At 37.3% G+C, this 21,038-nt stretch overlaps 1 protein-coding gene across 1 annotated transcript; it reads left to right on the top strand.

Annotated features, from left to right (window-relative positions):
* The first annotated feature begins 349 nt into the window (after positions 1-349).
* On the top strand, positions 350-969 carry LOC112194623 (beta-galactosidase 5-like). The gene is made up of 3 exons (XM_024334838.1): positions 350-442; positions 530-684; positions 825-969. Exons 1-3 carry the CDS (start codon positions 350-352, stop codon positions 967-969), a joined length of 393 nt encoding a protein of 130 aa, XP_024190606.1.
* The last annotated feature ends 20,069 nt before the right edge of the window (positions 970-21,038 follow it).

Below are 21,038 nucleotides of genomic sequence, written 5' to 3'. Positions count from 1 at the left end.
TCTGAGGCATCAAAATATCACTCCCAGAGGTAACTAAAACATAAGGAATAATTGAGCTTATTTCTTACATCCTAAACATTGCTTGCAAGACCATGGAGGAGAACTAATTTCAGAAGAACTGTTGGAGGCCCTTCTATTATTATGCAATGGTCCTCACTTTGAGACATGGAACTTGGGAGTACTAGGACCAGTTGTTCTACAAGGATTAGATCAAGGAATTAGAGATTTATCAGGGCAGATAAGGTCATACGAGGTCTATAAAGTTTAATTTTGCTGAATTACTTGTGTACTCGAGGAATGCCTTAATTAGGTTTGTTTCTCTTTACAGGTTAGGCTAAACGGAGAATCCATGAATCTCAGTTCTTCAACTTCCACCTCTGTAGTGAATTGGACGAGGGTGTCTTTAAGGACACAGAATCAACAACCACTGACTTGGTATAAGGTATGAAATAAGAACTACAAATATTGACTACTGCTAAACATTTTCATTCTTGTTCCTTTAGTACCATCGAGCAATTTTGGATAATAGTGCTACTTGAACCCTCAAGCCAATTTTGATGCACTTGAAGGGGACGAGCCTTTGGCTTTGGAAATGGGGAGCATAGGGAAGGGTGAAGTACGGATAGCATTGGAAGATACTGGACTGTTCCTGCTATTGGTAACTGTAGCGCTGAAGTTATTTTGGTACATTCAGGATTAACAAGTGCCAATTTGGTTGTCTCCAACCGACTCAACAATGGTATGTATAAACTTGTTTACCACTGGATCAGAAAAAAGCATTAAGAACTTATTTACTAATTTCCTATATTCTGTCTATGTTTCAGGTATCATGTTCCTAGATCTTGGCTCAAGCCATCCCAAAATCTGTTGGTGGTATTTGAGGAGCTTGCTGGCGATGTTACAAAGATTGATCTTCTGAAAATCACCCACGTTTTGAGAAATGGGAGACCAAGAACCGAGGCAAACTGAAAGAGCAAAAGAAGCCTAAACTTAGCCTAGAGTGTACAAACTGGCAGTCCATTTCTACTATTAAATTTTCAAGCTTCGGTATTCCACCCGGAAGCTATGGGAACTATAACTATGGTACCTGTCACGCTCCAAACTCCACCGATGTGCTAAATAAGGTACCCTCACAGTAGTGCCACACTGCTACTATTTTGCTTCAGATCAGGATCAAAGTTTTTCCATTTACCCAAGTTCAAGATCAATAAAACCTTAGGGTCAAACTTGCAGTACTGTTAGCTATTTTTCTATGTTGTTTACTTGGTTGCCCGGATTGTGTAGTGCTTCTAGTTTATTAGCTTGCAGTACTGCATGCATATATTTTGCTGGCTGCCCAGATTAGTAGATATGGACCATTTTGAGCTGATGCTCATAATCGGTTTGTGTAATGAGACAATTAATGATGGATGAACGGAAATTGCAATGAATGATTTAGGATGTGGATTTTATGGTTTCATGAATGGGCAATTTTAATTTCCAAATGCATGCATGCCAATTGCAACAGGGGACTACTGTAAGACCTCGGAAATTCGTTATTAATTTCTAATGGTTTCCGGAAATTAATTAAGTGTTAGTTGAGCTATTTCATGGTTCGAGGGTGGAGCGGAAATTGGTTCGAGCAATTATTCTCTCAGAAAGCTTTGATTCAAGGGTTGACTGTTTATACGTTAGGATTCTGTGAAAACTTCCTTCACAGATATTATAGAGAGCGTCGATACAAGTTCGTGAACATGCGGAACGCGAAAATCGGAGTTCGTATGAAGAAGTTATGGCCATTGGAAAAAGTTTCCATTTTGGTATATATGGGATTTTTCCGAAAAATTATCAGAAAAATCAGAGTTTCCATTTTGGGAAACTTTCTCTCTCTTCGGTCCCGACCCCCGTTTCGCCCTCTCCCCTTCGCCGGCTTCGTTCTCCCTCCTCCGGCCACCATAGGACACGATTCAAAGTGGGTTCTCTTCGCCTCAATCCCCTCTTGAGGTCTGTGGAAGAATTGGAGCATGAAACGAGCTGTGGAGGACAGTGCAAGACCGAGAAGTCGCACGGTGGAGCTGTAGATCGCCCAAATCGGAGATCAAGTTTCCGGCCACCATAGCCGGTGATCCTTGGGGGCTTTTGAAGCCCAGAGGATGTAGATACTCTCCATAAAACGGCTTGAAACGATTCAACCTGTGGAGCTCGAATTTGGAAGATTGGGAATCTAGAGTTCATTGGTTTTCAAAACTTGCAAGGTAAATTCCGGCCAAATGGCTTTGATTCAGACTTTGTGCTAGTTATGAATGTTTCAATTGGAGTTGAGATGAAGAACTTTCATGTTTTGAGTTTTGCCAAATTCCGACTTTGGGCTGGTGGCGGTGCCGCCACTGTGGTGGTGTTTTCTGGCAGTTTCCGGCCACCTCAGGGACAGTTTCTGTTCCTGATTTCAATCTACTCGTCGATACGAGCATTTCGATATATAGTTTGTAATTTTTGGAGGTCGTATGAGCATGTTAGGGTTTTTGTGATTTCGATAGTTTCGATTATCGATCCGTGAGGATTTGGTCGTCCGATCGACTTGTAGTTTTGATTTATTGATCGTAGAAGTGTTCCGAAGATGTTGGATGGTCTCGGATGACGATCCGACTATTGGATCGTTGTATAATTGTGTTTTGTGAATTGTGTGATTTGTGTTGTATTGAACGTGACCTTGATGTGATTAGGTGATTGACGAAATTGTGTGAGCAGAGTATGGATGATTTTGTGCTTGTCTTGGTTTTTGTGAAGACGCAGTAGGATTTGGAGGTGAGTAAATCTCATGGTGTTTCGGTCGATAAATTAGTTATGTTTAATTTAGTAGATTTAATTGTTAGTATGCAAAATCATATTTATCAAAATAAATTATTTGTTTTAAAATATATGAACTTGATCAACAACGGTTCATGGGTAAGTTAAAACATGATTTTGATATAAAATTATTTTCGAGTAGTTAATTTGTAAACTATAGTTGGTATTAGTGGTCATTCCTGCGTGAATGACTACGTATATATATATATATTTACGTGGAATATATATATTGATTGGTGTGTTATCGAGTGATGAGATGATTGGAATGGATTGATTATTAATCAAGCTTTTATTTCCGCACGCAAGATGTTGAATAATGAATTGTTGAACATGTGGTGAGAAAGCTATCCTGTATATTGCGAATTTTGGATTTAGGGTCGATGTAGTGACCGGTATGAGGAAATCAGACGCTCTAATCTTAGGCTGATGATGGGCTACGATTAGTTGAGGGAATTAGATGCTCTAACCTTAGACGGATGATGGGCTACGATTGGTTGAGGGAACAGGATGCTCTAATCCTAGGCGGATGACGGGCTACGATTGGTTGAGTGTATCGGCTGCCATAACCCTAGGCGGTGACAGGCTACGATTGAGGTAACGATGTCGAGTTTTGAAACGAGTTATTTTGTGAGATGGTGTAATTGGAGTTGAAGGGTGAAGTCTTGGTTTTAGCATGAGTTGTTGATTTCTTTAATTAATTTCCTTTTTCATTTCTATTGTTTGGTTTATTTTTCTCTTCTATGATTGATTTTAAAGTAATCTCCTGAATTAAATTTCTACGCAGGGATTACTGCATTTTGTATTGTTTGTTTTAATGTAATTTCCTGAACTAAACTATATGCAGGAATTGCTATGATTTGAATTGTGTGACTTTAGGTAATCTCCTGAACTAATTCTCTATGCAGGGATTACTAATTGCTTACCTAGTGTGATTGCATGTTTGGTTGTGCTTTGTGGAGTTAAATGTTGCTTTAATTTATCACACGAGTTGAGAAATTATAAGCATGCGTGACGTGAGTCACTTTATTTGAGTTTACTCATACGGGCTTAAAAAGCTTACCGGGATTGTTTTTTTCAACCCGGTGCACTATTCTATGGTGTAGGGTTTACTGTGCAGGTTAGAATATCGATTAATCGTCGTCGAAGCTGAGGGGTACGTTTGGTAGCGTGGACGTCGAAGGGTAATCTTAGTTTTAAGTCTTCTGCTGTGTAGTGAGTTGTGGTGGGTGTGTTTACTTATTGAATTGTCATTCAGTTTAAATTGTAAACTATCTGTAATGTAATATGTGACTCTAAAGAACGAGTCGATATTTACATTGTGAGCTCAGTTTGTTTAGTTGCTTAATTTAAATGAAAAATTGGCTATGTGTTTTTCTTGTGCTTGTTAAGTTATCGCATTTCGGATTTGAATTTAATTATTCAAAATTCGGGGCGTGACAGTTTGGTATCAGAGCGTAAGGTACATATTTGGTGACAGTCAGTACTACTCGAGTGATGGCCCATCTGCAGCGGATCCCTATCATATACTCTTCGATATTGACATAGTCATTGGGTATGTGGAGAGTTAGGTGTCGTCTAGAGAGTTAGTCGTCAGAGCATAGGTCGGCTCTATAAGTGAAGTGTAGGAGGTTGGCATGGCTTCTTTGAATTGTAGTCTTTTGAGGAATGGGAACCTCTGGATTAAACTTTGGTAGAGTGGTCGTGGATAGTTTTCATGGAAAATCGTATCCTTTTGTGCGGAGTAGTCATTTGGTTGTTGGGGTCATGGTGTTTGACCAATGCTTGTATCTAAAGTTGGTACGAGTATTTGACCAGTAGTTGTTGTGCTTTTCCTGAGTAGGATCGGTAGATGTTCTGGGTGGAAGGTGCTTATCAAGGGATAGTCATCTTGTTTAATTGCGTGGTGCCTTAGCGGAGCATTTTATTCAGCATACTATTACGTGTTTAAGGTGACTTAGAGGTATCTATGCTGACCTTGTGTGTGGTTTGAGTTCTTGGTATGGTATTGAGAATGATTGTGGAATGTTGCTTTTCTGATTTTTGTTGTAGTAGAGATTTCGGCATTGTTGATTATGTTTGTGGAATGCTTTGGGATGACTTATGTGTAGGTTAGCTCAGGCTAGACCTTACTGTGATTTTGGTTATGAGATGGTAGGAATTGATGAGTGATTGTGCTTGCCTTATATCGATAGTGATTGAGACCTTAGTGTAGTTTTGATTTGGTGAAACAAATTCCTTGTGATTTGGAATGGTTTCACTGTGGCAAATTTATGTGTTGATTGAGTGATTGAACTGATGTTGTTGTTTTCAATTCTTGTAATGCTGGGGTTGTATGATTGGCGAAATGATGCAGATACTGTTGTGATAACAGGATTCTGAACTCTTGTGTAGTCTGTGCATAGAGCTGTAGTTTTGTAGACTTGTTGTAATTTTGGTAATGGTGGAGATTCGGCATTTGGGTTTGCCTTACCTCCTAGTGTGCCTGTTGTGTGGAACATATTGATGTGCCTATTGTTTGGACCCAAAATGAAATTGGAGCCAAACACCTATGATGAAAATGGAGATTACGAGTGATCCAGTGTGTTGATCGTGGTACATTTGGAGGGGATGTTGATGCGACTATTGTTGATGTTCGGCTTGTATTCCAGACGGGACAACAAAGCAACTTGGGTCGAGGGAAATTGACTTGTTCAATATCTTGTGGAGGCTTCATGAGGAGAGTATTACTTGTTCTTTAATTAATTTCCTTTTTCATTTCTATTGTTTGGTTTATTTTTCTCTTGTATGATTGATTTTTAAGTAATCTCCTGAACTAAATTTCTACGCAGGGATTACTGCATTTTGTATTGTTTGTTTTAATGTAATTTCCTGAACTAAACTATACGCAGGAATTGCTATGATTTGAATTGTGTGATTTTAGGTGATCTCCTGAACTAATTCTCTATGCAGGGATTACTAATTGTTTACCTAGTGTGATTGTATGTTTGGTTATGCTTTGTGGAGTTAAATGTTGTTGCTTTAATTTATCTCTCGAGTTGAGAAATTATAAGCATGCGTGACGTGAGTCACTTTATTTGAGTTTACTGATACGGGCTTAAAAAGCTTACCGGGATTGTTTTGTTCAACCCGGTGCACTATTCTATGGTGTAGAGTTTACTGTGCAGGTTAGAATATCAATTAATCGTCGTCGAAGCTGAGGGGTACGTTTGGTAGCATGGACATCGAAGGGTAATCTTAGTTTTAAGTCTTCCGCTGTGTAGTGAGTTGTGGTGGGTGTGTTTACTTATTGAAATGTCATTCAATTTAAAATGTAAACTATATGTAATGTAATATGTGACTCGAAAGAACGAGTGGTATTTACATTGTGAGCTCAATTTGTTTAGTTGCTTAATTTAAATGAAAAATTTGCTATGTGTTTTTCTTGTGCTTGTTAAGTTATTGTATTTCGGATTTGAATTTAATTATTCAAAATTTGGGGCGCGACAACTACTAATATGTGTTATCTCAAATTGCAAGTGTGATGACCTGGATTTCTGTTATGTAATTTTGGTAATTAATAATGGACCAGTTGTACGAATAATTGTTATTATGCTTTATTTGTAGGCTGTTTGTGAAGTGGAATGGTTTTCGTACGTATAATTATTTGAATTTCACAGTTTAGGGGGTTGTGTGAAGTTTAACTTTTTATACGTTGGGATTCTCAGAAAACTTCTTTCTTGAAAGTTATAGAGCGCGTCGATGCGAGTTCGTGGACATGCGGAACGCGTCAATCGGAGTTCGTATGTGAAAGTTATGAGCATTTGAAGTTTTGAGAAAGTTCTATAAATAGGAGTTTTCATTTTCAGAAACTTACTATTTACGTTTCACATTTACCATTTTCGGAAAAATCAGAAACGCTCCGTTCTCTCTCCTCGCCTGCGACTGAACCGACCCGAACACGGTGACTCGACCCGACTTTTCCGGCGAAATGCGGCGGTCTCCGGTGACGAAACTTTGCAGATAGGATCGTTTCCTCCATCTGGTCGTCCATCTGGCGTCCTCTAGCATCGATTCTTCTTCACGGTGGCGCTGCAAGGCAGCGCAGTTGAGTGTTTTCAGACCCGATCGATTCTCCGATCTCCGACGTCGGCGGGGCTTCAAGTTAAGTTTGGGGAGCTCAGAGCAGCCTCCTTGAACGATCCTAGGTGGTTGTTTGGATCGATTCATGTAAAACTTGATTCAACTCAGATTGGATTACTGTTCACGGCTTGTGAGGTAGTTTTCGACCCTTTATGCTTGTTTTCTGACTTCGAGCTAGTCATGAAAGTTCACAAGCATGCTTAGATAAAGAACTTTGATATTGGGAGTTTTGTGAAATATTGAGTTTTGGCCGGCAGTGGTGCACCACCGTCTGTGGCGGCTTTTTGGTGGCTTTCCGGCCATTTTGGGAACTATTTTTGGTATTATATATGTTCTAGTCGTTGATACGAGCGTTTCGTTATATAATATGCAAATTTTGGAGTTTGTTTGGAATTGTTATGATTTTTACAGTTTCATACCGATCGATTTATTCGATCCGTGAAGATTCGAGCGTCCGATCGACTTGTGGTTTGGTCACATTGATCGTGGACGTATTCCGGAGACTTTGGGAGGTCTCAGATGTGGTTGTGCCTCGATTGGCGCAACTTTGGGGATTTTAGTTCAAAATAGGGGTTTCAAACTTAAATCAAATGTGAATCGTTACTAAGTTGGAACCGTATGTGATTAGGTACTTGACGAAGTACATTGGACGGTTATTTTGTGGATTGGCTGCTTTGTGCTTTATTGAAGACGTAGCGGGAGTTCGAGGTGAGTAATCTCATAAGGTTCTTTATGAACAGAATTACCATTATTGGTTTGGCGTTAATCATTTAACTGCAAACTATAGTTGGTATTAGTTGGCATTCCTAAGCGAATGACTACATACATATATTTACGTGAAATATATATATATATATATATATCCTTGTGGATGATTGTGATGAATAATATGCATAATGATGTTCATATTATTGTTGAATGTGACTTTTCAGGAAACAATATTGTGGAAAAAGATATTTTCTATTGTTTGAAAAGTATTGAGCTTGATGTTACATTTTTGAGTCAAGCGTGACTCATTTTAGATGTATTGGTCTTTGTACCAAGAGTCACAGTTGGTGAGCAGGGATTAGGAAAGCTGAAACTAGATGTTTGTAACGTTTTTAGGTCGGGTGCGACTTACTTAACGTTTGACGTTAAGACCAAATAGGGTCTAAGAAGATTACATGTCACAGATGGTGACAGGTTGCAGACGGTGTCAAAGGTTTTCATGACCAAATGGGGTCTGAAGATCATGTGTGACAGATGGTGACAGGGCACAGATGGTGACAGGTTGCAGATGGTGACCTTAATGTTGATTATGAGACCAGAAGGGGTCTGAAAACCATATGTCACAGATGGTGACAGGTCACAGATGGTGACCAAGGCAGAAAATAGGTAATCACGTCCGTGGCCGGACGAGTGGTTACGATTTCAATAGAGCTATAGTCTGTCTGCCATTATAGATTATGGGGGTAACGGTCGAGGTTGCTGGAGACTCATAAGTATGTAGTTAAAGGAGAATTCCTTGAGTTTTCTTCTTTTATTGTCTAGATTAGACTTGAATTGCTTCTAGATGGTTAAGTTAGCAAATAGAACATTGTCATAGCGGTGATTTATGTTGTCCTTTAGATGGAAAGGTTATGGAGTGTTAGAAGGGATCATGGTTGCATGGTTTCCTTTAGCTGATGTGTGTGAGTTATTGATTGATGTTCATGAGTTACTCATACGAGCTTTCATAAGCTTACCGGGTTTTGTTGTGTGGAAACCCGGTGCACCATTCTTTTGGTGTAGGGGTTAATCCTGCAGATCAGGGTAATCGTGGCTGAAGCTGAGGTAGTTTGTTGGCAGCTGAACGGGTAGAAAGCAAATTTTGTTGGCTTTGCCATTGTTATGACTTCGGCTATGTAGTAAGCTCTGAGGAGCATTTACGTTTTATTTTGTGATGATAATTTAATTTGTAAGTTTTGTAATATATGACTCTGTGGAGTAGGTCAATATTTGAAATTGTGGGTTCAGGGCATCAATATGTACTTGCTGTAAAGGGAAGATGTCTCCATGTATTTTGTATTGATGGCTGAACGATCGCGCATGTATAATTATGGGATTATATATCGATTTTTATTTGTGATAAAATCAGGGGCGTGACAGCAAGCCACAACAAAAGCACACCAAAATGTGTGGTTGCAGCTGCACAAAAACAACACAAAAATCAATTAGAAGTTTATTGTCTTTTTGGCATTGGGACAATAGAAAATTGTAGTCTTAATGGAAAAACAACAACATAAATTAGAAGAAAATGTTAGCTAAAGAGTATAACAACAAATAAGTGTTGTTGGACTTAATCACAGACAATATAAAAGGCCTAATATTTGCGGTCTCTTTTATATTCAGACGACAAATATTTGTCATGTTAATAATCTCAAACAACAGTAAATTGTTGTTGTAATGAAACTAACATAACAGAAAGAATATATCTATTGACTTAACCATTTACCAACATCGCATATATACAGTTTCAAAACCTTTCACACAACACTTAAATGTCATATGAATGTACCCTAGACCGACACTTAATTGTAGTCTAAAACAGTTTACGACCACATATATATGTCTTGCAAATACTCTTCACACAATAGTATTTACAAAAGTCTGTGGTTGTTTTGTTTATCAGACAATACAAAACTGTTGTTTGAATGCTTTTAAAGATACAGATCATAGTGTTCCCAAAATGCAAAACTCATCAGACAACACAAGATATATATTTTTTTTTATGTTGTCTGAAAAATCAGACGACAAAACACTTCTGTCGTCTACGACACCGCACTAGACCACATATTTTGGTTCGTTCAGATGACAGAATAGTTCTGTCGTCTGAAGGCCTTTTTGGCATAGTGCTTGTTGAGACTTTCATCAATACATGTCCCTGATTCTAGAAAGGATAGAGGCGCCCTAGGAATTACCACTATTGTCAAATAAGCCTGTGTCTCTAATTGTGTACACAAGATGTGCACCCCCTTAGATAAACCCCTTTGTGCCTACAATTGTAAGCCTTTTCTTTCATCACCCTTAAAATCCTTAACCCCTAAACCATAGTATAGTTACAATCCTACCCTTTATTCTAACCCCTAAACCTTAGTATAGTTACAATCCTACCCTTTGTTCTAAAAACTTAGTGGAGCTATCTTTTGAGACTTATGACATGGATTTGGTGTTAGGGATAGACATTTAGAAGAGGTGAAAGTTCGAGTGTGGGGGTAGACTTGTCCATGAAGAGAAAAAAAAAATTTATGTGAAAGCCGTGAACAAGGAAAATGAAAAGAAAAAAAAAGTGTACGGCAAAAGAACAAGAAAAAGAAAGAAAAAAATATATGCTTATGGATTTTAGTCCCCCGTACTTGGTGAGTTTGGAGATTGTTTTCAATTGAAGGCCATTATTGAAAAATTTAGTCTTTGTCCAGTTCACTAGTTCAAGGGAAGTTTAGAATTAAGTTTGGGCCCAACATGAAGACATTAGCCCCTTTTATTTTGCCTCTATGGGATATGAAGTTACGCCCTGGTGGATTTCTAGAAGTCTCTCTACATCAACATGAGCTTTACTAGGTTTTGAGGATACTTTGCTAAATTCCTTACCTTTCAATCTTTAAAACCTTGAGCCTTGGCCCCATTACAACCCTTTATAAGACCTTTTTGATCCTTAAGATGGGACAGCCTTTGATCTGTGGAGATGAGTTATAAGAGTTGAACCTATGGCTTGCGTCCATTCGTGCAAGTAGTTAATATCATTCATGAGATCTTTTGAAAAAAAATTATATTCACAAAGTGCTTTTCATTTCTTATATATGTGAGCTATTTGATTGGCTCAAAATATTTTCTCTCACATATAATTGATTGATTATAAGCTTTTAACCATTGCTTTGATTTGAGAGAAGAAAGAGTGGATATACCTTGTGAGGATATGAATCATACTCGTCTGAAACATGTTGAGCTCCATCCCATCACCATTGTTACAACCAAGTCCTACTTGTGTATGTGTGGATTATATGTTTGAATTAACTCTCGAATATTGATTCTTGGTTGAGTGCTAATCTTGATGTTGTAAAAGTAAGAGATTTCTGAGACAAAATGTTGAAGGGCAACAGAGTCATTGTATGTGTAGAGTCTTTTTCTTTGTTTTCGTTGAGTCACCACTACAATTATATGCTATAAGGACACCAAACAAGGACACATTATTTATGTGGTGTCCTTGAAGGGTTATAAGGACATTCATATGTAAATGAGATTATTTAGAGGATTGAGACTATTTCGAGGACACAGCCGGCCTCTTTAATGTGGTGTCCTAAATAAGCCAATTTTAGTTTACTGCTCCAAAACAACTCAAAAATTTGCTTTCGCGCCCGAGCCCTCTCTCTCCCTCCCAAATTTCGCTTCCTCGCTCCAAAATTTCACTTCCCTCCTCCCCCAAATTTTTGACTTCCCTCTTCAATTGAAAACCCACTAGAAGTGGAAAGATGATGTTTCTTTTAATCTATTTCCAGTTGTGATGCCCTGGAAATTCGTAATTATTTTCCGAGGAATTTCTGGAATCTAATTTATGGTTGTTGGACGGTTTCGTGGCTCGTGGATGGAGCGGAAGTGTTTTGGACGAATTTCTATTTGAAAGGTATGACTTTAGGGGGGGGCTCAAGGTTGACTTTTTATTCGTTGGGATTCTCCGAAAACTTCCTTCACGAAAGTTGTAGAGCGCGTCGATACGAGTTCGTGGATATGTGGAACGCGAGAATCGGAGTTCGTATGAGAAAGTTATGGCCATTGGAAGAAATTTCCATTTTGGTATAAATAGAAGTTTCCCGAAGGAGAAACTTACTATTTTCATAAGTTTCCTTTTCCGGAAAACTATTTCCTTTCTCTCTCTTCTCTCTCGTTCGCACCTTCAGAATCAAAATTATCCGGCTGACCCGACCCGAACCCTGAAAATCCGACCGGACTTTTCCGGCGAACTGCGGCGGTCTCCGGCGACGAAACTTTCCAGATCAGTTCGTCTCCTCCGTCTGGTCGTCCCTGTGGTGTCCTCTAGCACCGATTCTCGGTGGTGGCGGCGGTAGAAGGCGGTGTAGGTTGGCATTTTCGGACCCGGTCGGAAATCCTTGTTCCGACGTCGGCGAGGCTTCAAGTCTTCTTGTTTGAGCTCAGAGCAGCCTCGTTGATCGATCCTTGGTGATTGTTTGGATCGATTCACGTGAAACTTCGATCAACTCGGATTGGATTACTGTTCACGGCTTGTGAGGTAGTTTTCGATCCATTAAACTTGTTTTCTGACTTCGAGCCTGTTACGAGAATTCACAAGCATGCTTAGATGAAGAACTTTGATGTTGGGAGTTTTGTAAAATATTGAGTTTTGGCCGGCGACGGTGCGCCACCGTCTGTGGCGGTGTTCCGGCCACGTAAGGAACTGTTTTTGGTATTATATATGTTCTACTCGTTGATACGAGCGTTTCGATATATAATATGCAAATTTTGGAGTTCGTATGGAATTGTTATGATTTTTGCAGTTTCATACCGATCGATTATTCTGTCCGTGAGGATTTGAGCGTCCGATCGACTTATGGTTTGGTCACATCAATCATGGACGTATTCCGGAGACTTTGGGAGGTCTCGGATGTGGTTTTGCCTCGATTGGCGCCACTTTGGGGATTTTAGTTCAAAATAGGGGTTTCGAACTTTAATCAAATGTGAATTGGTACTGATTTGAGATCATTGGTGATTAGGTGCTTCTAAAGGTGAATTGGACGAGTTGTTGGTGATAGTGTTAGTTCGGTTCTGTATAGAAGACGCAGCGGGAATCTGAGGTGAGTAATCTCACGAAGTTCATTCACGAACGGGCTTACCTTTATCATTTTGAGAGTTATTTAGTTAATTGCAAACTATAGTTGGTATTAGTAGGCATTCTTGAGCGGATGACTACGTATATATATATTTACGTGAAATATATGTGTTTTGGTGGTTTGTGGATTTTGAAACAATATGCATGAAATGATGCTTTTTATTGTTTTGGGTTGTGGCTTTTGGGAACAAATGATTGTGGAAATGTTATTTCGATTTGTTTTGAAAAGCGTTAAGATTTGTGTATTTGAGGAACATTTTAGTTCGCGGGTGGTTTATTTAAATATGGGTTTTTACCGGGAGTAATTGATAGGGATCAATTACGGGGAATCTTTCATTTTAGATTCGTGTAACATTTTGGGTCCACTGTGACTCCTTTAATGTTTTGGTATTTATACCGCGGGTCCAAAGACTTACGAGTTGAGGATCGTGGGTGGGAAAATCGGGACTTCACGCCTTTGGCTAGGTTAGTGAATACGATCAGTTAGAGCTCTAGTCTGTCCGCCGGGCTTGTTTATTCATTTAAACGTGATTTGAGTTTATCTCGTGCTTTGTTTCTTGATTGAAACGCGTTTGTTTATTCATTTAAACGTGTGAGTTTATCTCGTGATTTGAGTGAGTTTATCTCGTGCTTTGTTTCTTGATTGAAACGCGTTTGTTTATTCATTTAAACGTGAGAGTTTATCTCGTGATTTGAGTGAGTTTATCTCATGCTTTGTTTATTGATTTAAACGTGATTTGAGTGAGTTTATCTCGTGCTTCGTTTATTGATTTAAACGTGATTTGAGTGATTTATCTCGTGCTTTGTTTATTGATTTAAACGTGATTCGTGTGAGTTATTCTCGTGATTGGTGTGAGTTGTGTGTGGTTTGAGTTACTCATACGAGCTTGCAAAAGCTTACCGGGTTTGTTGTGTGGAAACCGGTGCACCATTCAAACGGTGTAGGGGTTAATCCTGCAGGTCAAGATAATTGTGGCTGAAGTTGGGGTTGCATACTTGCAGCTAGACGGTAGGAAGCTAATTTTGTGACTTTACCGTTATTTGGACTTCCGTTGTAGTGAGCTCTGAGGAGCATTTACGTTTTATCTTGTTGTTGACAATTTAATTCGTAAGCTTGTGTAATATATAACTCTATGGAGCGAGTGTATATTAACTTTGAGGGTTCAGGGCATCAATATGTGTGTAAGTTAAGGGAAAAAGATTTCAGGTATTTTGTATTGATGACTGGACGTTCACGCATGTATAATTATGGGATTATATATATATATATATATATCGATTTCCATGTGCGTAAAATCAGGGGCGTGACACCAGTTTTTAGAACAAAAAAAAAGAAAAAGGAACTTCGAGTTGATTCGAGTTGGTGGAGGAGGTGGCAACTACAAGGCGACTCGCAACAAGGTCCAACTCGTAGTAATGGTGTGAGACATATCATGGGTTCAGTGGTTAGTGAGGTTAGTTGAATTTAGAGGTTACTCGATCCTTATTTTTTCTAATTTCTTGTTATGCTTGTGTTTGAGTTGGGAGATTCTGGGAAAAATTTGACAGCACTGAATGTCTTATTGCAGCATGTTGAGGTTCCGAACCCATTTTTGATAGGAAGATGTTTCGCATGTATTGGGATTTGGGGCATGGGGTGGAATTGAAAAGCAGCGATTGCATATATATCTCTGTGGGTTCTTGTAATTGAACATGATCTGCCAGCTTCTAGTCTTAGTAGTAAACAAATAGGAAGTACTAAACTACATGGTGCGTAAACTGAATTAATCTTACACATGTAGTGATACTAATTTGGGCTTAAAAATATAAACTTTTATTGAAGTCATTAGTGAGATTGATATGCCATTGTCTATATTTTGCAGTGTTAATGAATATCTAGAAACCCTAAAGTACTAAACTACATGGTGCCTCTTGATACGAGTTTACAACTAGAAGTCTATTCGATTTCTCTTTTATCTAGAATCTCTTCTTTTTTGCTGCTGGGGGCTTCCTATTTGCTGATTTCGGTGAGTAGTTTGTGTTCTATTTTGTATTGGAATGGTTTTTTTTTTTTTTTTTGGAAGATTTAGGTCCATTCGATTTTTATTTTTTTTTTAAATTTTGTTTCAGCTTTTGTTGTTCACTCTTTTCCTGTTGCTGTTGCTGCTCTCCGGTTTTGTTGTTCGTTCTGCATGCATCTATTGGCTTTTCTTTGCCTATTTGGGTGAGTTGCTTCTTATGTTTTTTTATTTTCTTTTATTTTTTTACTCTTGAATTTGTTTTTTAGTTCTTCATATTTTTTGTTCAAATCCTTTTGATTTTGGTTATTTGCATAATTGGTTTGTCTTATATGCATATGGTGGATGTTTGAGCATAGAATAAATTAGACAGTTGATGCATATGATGCACAAACCACACATTGCAGAATGTTTGAATCATTTGTTAAATGATATTTTAGTTCCCATGCTTTTTTTGTTCCATATTCTGGTTGTGGATGATAGCATCATACATAGGAAGGTCATTGAAAAGCTATATAATATTTATTGCTCGAAAGGTAGCTAGATGTCTGTGAATAAGTCACTGAAAGAAACATTGGATTTTGTTTTGTAGTGACTGCTTTTGATCGATAGTGGAACCGGGGCTTTAAGATAAGTACGGGTGAGTGTTTTTGATTTTAGTTGTGTTTCTATTGCGCCTATTTTTTATCTGCTGAGGAAATTGCAGTGCAGCTGTTGTTTAGTCTCTTGAAATTAAGGTTCTTCTAATTCTCGGCCTGGTTGTAGTCTTTTTTGTTAGTAGTTTTCTAGGTTTAATTGTCTTGGAAACTATTACTGTATAAGTAACCAAGTCCAACATCCATATTTACCATCGATATAACTAACATCATGATTGAAAGGAAGGAAACCTTAGGTAAAGAGCTTGTTATCTTCTTCATGAATCCATTGGCTCTTTTCACATTATTAATTTTTGTCACAACATTGAATCCTTACCAAACTAGACTGGTTTTCTTTTAGCTTCTATCTTTCTTACGAGCAGTGAATTGTAAATGTTCTATTGGCTTTGAAAACTGAATTTTTTTTTTCTCTCTCTCTCTCTCTCTCTCCTAGTTTCAACAAGACAATGAAGGTCAGTTTTAAAAAATAAAAGACAGAAAGATAGGAGGAGATGAGAAAGTCAATTACAGAGAGAAAAGAAGAGAGAAAGAAAAGAAGAAGAAATAGGAAAAGGGCAGCAGAAAATGTATTTTTCTAGAGGGGTTGCTTTCTAAGGAAAAGGAGATCAGAAACAAGAGAGAAGGAGAGAGAAGGGGCTGTTTGAAGTTAAAAGGGCAAGAACTTGGTTTTGGGTTTGGTTTCTTTTCGGTGAGTGACTTTGTACTTGGATGTGCTTTTGTTACATCGTTTTCATGGTTGGTTTTACTTTGGAAATCTTTGGAGTTCTGCAAAACTATTGAGGTGTTCACTATTGTTTATGGTGGATTTTGGTAGGATGGTTTTGGAATTATTTTGATTTGGTTATTCTTTTATAGTTCTGTTAAAAGTCTTTTAATTGATTATCACTTCTAGTTATTATTGGATTCAAGTTTCTGGAATCGATGCTTTTGTTTCAATTGTATAGTTGTGTGAGTGACCTCTGGTTTCTGAAATTGTTTCTTTCCTTTATTTTTTGTTCTTGTTGTCATTCTTGATCAATAGGATGTTTTTCTTACTGTGAGGTTACCGTTCAAATAATTGGGTAATTCATTTATGAAATTTGAATTGGATTAGTTCAATTGTGTTGGTTTTCTATCTTATTTTTCAAATCTGGAAGAAGTTATTTGTTGACTGAACATTGCATTTTCTTCTACCTTCTCATACTTTGAAAGGTTGCGGTGTAGTGGAATTTCTTGTCTGATTTTTAGGATGAATTTAATCCCCCAATAATAGAGGCCATAGTATTTTAACGAGGGGAATGTAGTATGCTTGGGAAGTCTAATAATGGTTTATTTCTGGTCTAATACTTCTTAGACTTTTGGTCCCTTTGCAATATTAGGTGCTTTTGGTGTTTTTTTTTTTACCATTCTTTGTTTGTTTGTTTTTTTATATTTTTTATGTAGCTAACTTGTTAAGTAACTTTGATAGCATTTTATTAGTGTCATAAGCTGTAATAGGTTCTTTTCTTCACATTTTTTTTTGTCCTATTACAAACAATATCATGCAATGTACTTATTGATAAAGTCACCAGATTTTGATTAATTTCAACACCATTGGGGACCTTGGACTGTCTATCACTATAATAGCCATGCAATATTTTTTTTTGCAATCTGATGTTGTTTCCGTAGTGGTCATCAGATCACTGGCTTATTGTTGTTTCCGTAGTGGTCATCAGATCACTGGCTTACTGTTTTCTTACTGAGCTCTTCATGATGCAGTGCTATTAAGATGTTTAATGCTCAAAAGAGAAGAAAAAATCGTAAAGCATTTCATTGGGAGGTGGTTAAGGTACATTTCTACTTTTTTGTTTTCCTTTGGCCTGATGGTAAACCAGTACAAGTGCTGAAATTTTGATCTTCATCGAATTTTGTAGTGTCCCAGACAACCTGGATCAGTGGAATGTGGATTTTATGTCATGAAATACATGAAACAAATTACTGGAACTCCAAGCAGCTTAATTTTAAATATGGTTAGTAATACTATTTTAGTGGTTAGTAATGAGGTTAATTAGCTCAGTTTTGTTTACTGGTTGTTTCTACATAGTTGTACCTCAGTTTTGTGCACTACTTGTATGTTTCGATTAGTTGTGATTGCTTACTAGCAGGTTGCTTTTCAATCTGGTCATAAACTTTTTATTGTAACATTCACTATATAATAATGTTACAAAATATATCTATTGATCAATCATTTCAGTTTGAGGGAAAAGAGACTTACACTCAAGAAGAGATTGATGTAGTTCGAGTAGAATGGGCAGAGCAGGTTGATGGATATATCCAAGATGAAGTACTTAAATAGTTAGCATGCAAGTATGTATATTTCTTATTTCTGGTATGACTTGAGTTATATATGTAGCAACAATTTGAATTATGTGTCCTACAAACAATAATAGTAGTAATACCTTAATTCTGGATATTGGACTTGCTGTCTTTGCAAGTATTAATACTTGTTTTGGATGGTGTATATATATGTAGCAGCAGCTACCTAGCAGCTAGTGCTTTGAATTAGATAGCTAGTTAGCTTCAAATCAGTTATATAGTACATTTGATGATCTAGTGTTGGACTTGTGCTTTTTGCAGGCTGCATCTTTTGAATCTTAGGTTATATGGACTTGTTTGATGTATAGTTGATGTTATGTGCACAATTTTTATAATATGAGATAGTATATATTCCCTTATGGATTTAATGACTCAATTTTCAGAACTTTGAGAATATAATTTATGTGTCTTAGTATAAAAAACATGACACATATGAGAATGTATTTTTGTGTCCTCTTATAAATTTAAGGACTACATTTACAGGTACTTGAGGACACAATTTGTATGTTCTTATGTAGAAAACAGAACACACTTGATAGTGTATTTGTTGTGTCATCTTATAGATTTAAGGACTCTATTTTCAAGATTTTTAGGACACAATTTATGTGTTCTTGTATAAAATAGAGGACACATTTGAGAGTGTTGCTTTTGTGTCCTCTAATAGATTTAAGGACTCTATTCCTAGAGTTTTTAGGACACAATTTGTTTGTCCTCATATAGAAAAGAGGACACTTGTTTGATAATATAAGGATGCAATTTATGTGTCCTCTTACACATTTAAGGACACCACGTACACCACTATTAGGACACATAAACTATGTCCTCGTATAGATAAGAGGACACATTTTTGGTGTCCTTGTTTGGGACTTACAATGACACTCGGATAGGGGACTCTTTTTTTAAGTGACCTTATATGTATTTAAGGACACAGTTTAGGTGTCTTTAAATCATGTTATTGTAGTGGTGAGTATAAGTTTAATTGTGTCCATGTTTTGATTTTGCTAAGGGACTAGCAAAAGCTAAGTGTGGGGAAATCTGATAAGAGCATTCTAATGCGACATTTTAATTGTTATTTCCTCATATTTTACTTAAATAAATCCTTCTTATTTAGGAAAGTTTCCATTTTTAGAAAGTTTCTATTTTTAGGTCTCATGGAGCAAATAAAGCTGAAATGAGCTCAAAGGAGAAAGAAAAGCTAGAAAACGTTGGAAATGGCTAGGGCAAGGCACAAGGGCTGCAAAAATGAGCTGAAATGAAGAAATGAAGTTTTCCTGGTCTAGCCAGGAAATCCTGTTCAAAATAGGAAACTTTGTCAAAGCAAGACTCCTGAGTCAACTAGGAAGCATTGTCGGAAAAATGAAGAAAAATGGCGAAACGTGAGGAGTCCAGAAGGCACTAGGAGACCACAAGGCTTGAAGATAATGCATGAAGGCCCAAGATCCTTCTAGATTAAATGAGAAATTCAGCAAAATGGGAAAAAGCCCAATTGATTTAGGGTTTTTGGACGTAAAAGAGATATTTTTGGGGAGAATATATATTCTGCCGTGAAAAATGGATGGAAATCATGGAGTTAACGTCGAAAATCAATAGAGGATCAAGGATAATGACGCCATGGAGAGATTTAAGGGAGGAAAGGTCCAAAACAAGTCCAGATTCATTCCTATTTTCACTCAAGAGTATTTTGGCCGAAAAATAAGAGAAAAATCAGATAAAATCTTGGGAAATTCAATAATAATATCTTTTTGAAGAATTTTGGACTTAATTTACTTAATTTTGGAAGCCTCTGATTGGTTGGATGAAGCAGCAAGGCTTACGTGGCATTATTTGATTGGCTGAAGCTGTGTGGCATGACTAGATAATTCTTGGGGAAATTAAAGAAGATTCATGAAGTTTTGCCGTCCCCTATATATACCCCCTCTCCTTGGACGTTTTACACACCTCTCCCATAATTCTATACACCAAAAATTCTCTCCATTCTCTAGTCTTCAGAAGCTCTGCGTCTCAACCAATGAGGAGAAGAAGCCATGCAATACATCAAGATCCTACCCACCATCCACCTTTGTGTCGTCCCTAGAAAATTGCTTGCTTTCAAGGATCTTCAAGTTCTTCATCTCAAGGCTTTGTCATTCATCTTTCACGGTGTATTTCATACTTTCTTTTGTTTTCCTTTGTTTGATCCGTAGAGTTATGAATTCTAGTTAACATGACGTTAAGGGCCAAGTTTAAAGACCATTTATATGTTTTGAAATAAAGTTGTGATTTCTATGTGTTGATTGCTATGTTGCTTATGTGAGATTGCTTAATTGATTTTGAATTACAGAAAACTTTTGCATGTTTTTGTTCTTTGGTGGCCAACTTAGGATATATGCATGTAATTGGAGCTAGATTTAGGTTAACAATTCACCTAATAGTTTTGTGAACCTAAATCATAAGTAGTAAAGGCTTTAGACAAAAGTCGAAATCAATTAAGGAGGATTGCAAATAGATGATCTTTCTCATACTAGGTTGTGCTCTTTGGTTGACATCCTTTCTTTATTCTAAATGCGTTGAATGTGTTCTTGATTAGCTAGCTTTCTAGACTATGATTGCATGTTCAATAGGATTAATTTATATGTTTTCACTTAGATTAATTATTCAAGGAAAGTACAATATGGGAAATCATTTTCTTATTATTAACTTTTCACATGGTCAACTTCTTTCTCATGACATAGAAAATCAACTATAGGAATTGTAATTGGATTTATTGCATATGGATGTGGTTTTGATCTTAATTTGTTCCTTGCGTTCCACCCTTGTATATATGTTTTTACATTTTCTTTGTATTATTTATTTTAATTTTTGATTGACAACTACATTTTATAGGGTTAAATTGCGCGCTTACTTTTAGCGTATCAAATCCTGCACTAGTTGCCATAAAAAGGTATCAGCCAAGAAACAAAGTAACAAGCAAATAATGTCCCTTATTTTACTTTCCTTAACACAATTGATTTAATTAGCAAAGCACCAAAACAATTGTGATGCGCCGGAAATTCGTATTTATTTTCGAGGATTTTCCTGAATCTAATTTTTGGTTTCGTGGCTCGTGGATGGAGCGGAAGTGTTTCGGACGAATTTTTATTCGAAAAGTATGACTTTAAGGGGGGTTCATGGTTGACTTTTTATACAATGGGATTCTCCAAAAGCTTTCTTCACGAAAGTTGTAGAGCGCGTCGATACGAGTTCGTGGACATGTGGTTTGCGTCAATT

Source organism: Rosa chinensis, chromosome 3 (genome assembly GCF_002994745.2).
Source record: "Rosa chinensis cultivar Old Blush chromosome 3, RchiOBHm-V2, whole genome shotgun sequence".
Classification (NCBI taxonomy): domain Eukaryota; kingdom Viridiplantae; phylum Streptophyta; class Magnoliopsida; order Rosales; family Rosaceae; genus Rosa; species Rosa chinensis.
This window is presented reverse-complemented; position numbering and strand designations above follow the sequence as displayed.

Bases quoted from the DNA above. Each gene is read 5' to 3' on its own strand.
- LOC112194623 (XM_024334838.1), top strand. From the start codon at position 350: ATGAATCTCAGTTCTTCAACTTCCACCTCTGTAGTGAATTGGACGAGG. The intron at 443-529 runs GTATGAAATAAG...TTTGGATAATAG, and splicing joins AACCACTGACTTGGTATAAG to TGCTACTTGAACCCTCAAGC. The intron at 685-824 runs GTACATTCAGGA...TCTATGTTTCAG, and splicing joins GTAGCGCTGAAGTTATTTTG to GTATCATGTTCCTAGATCTT.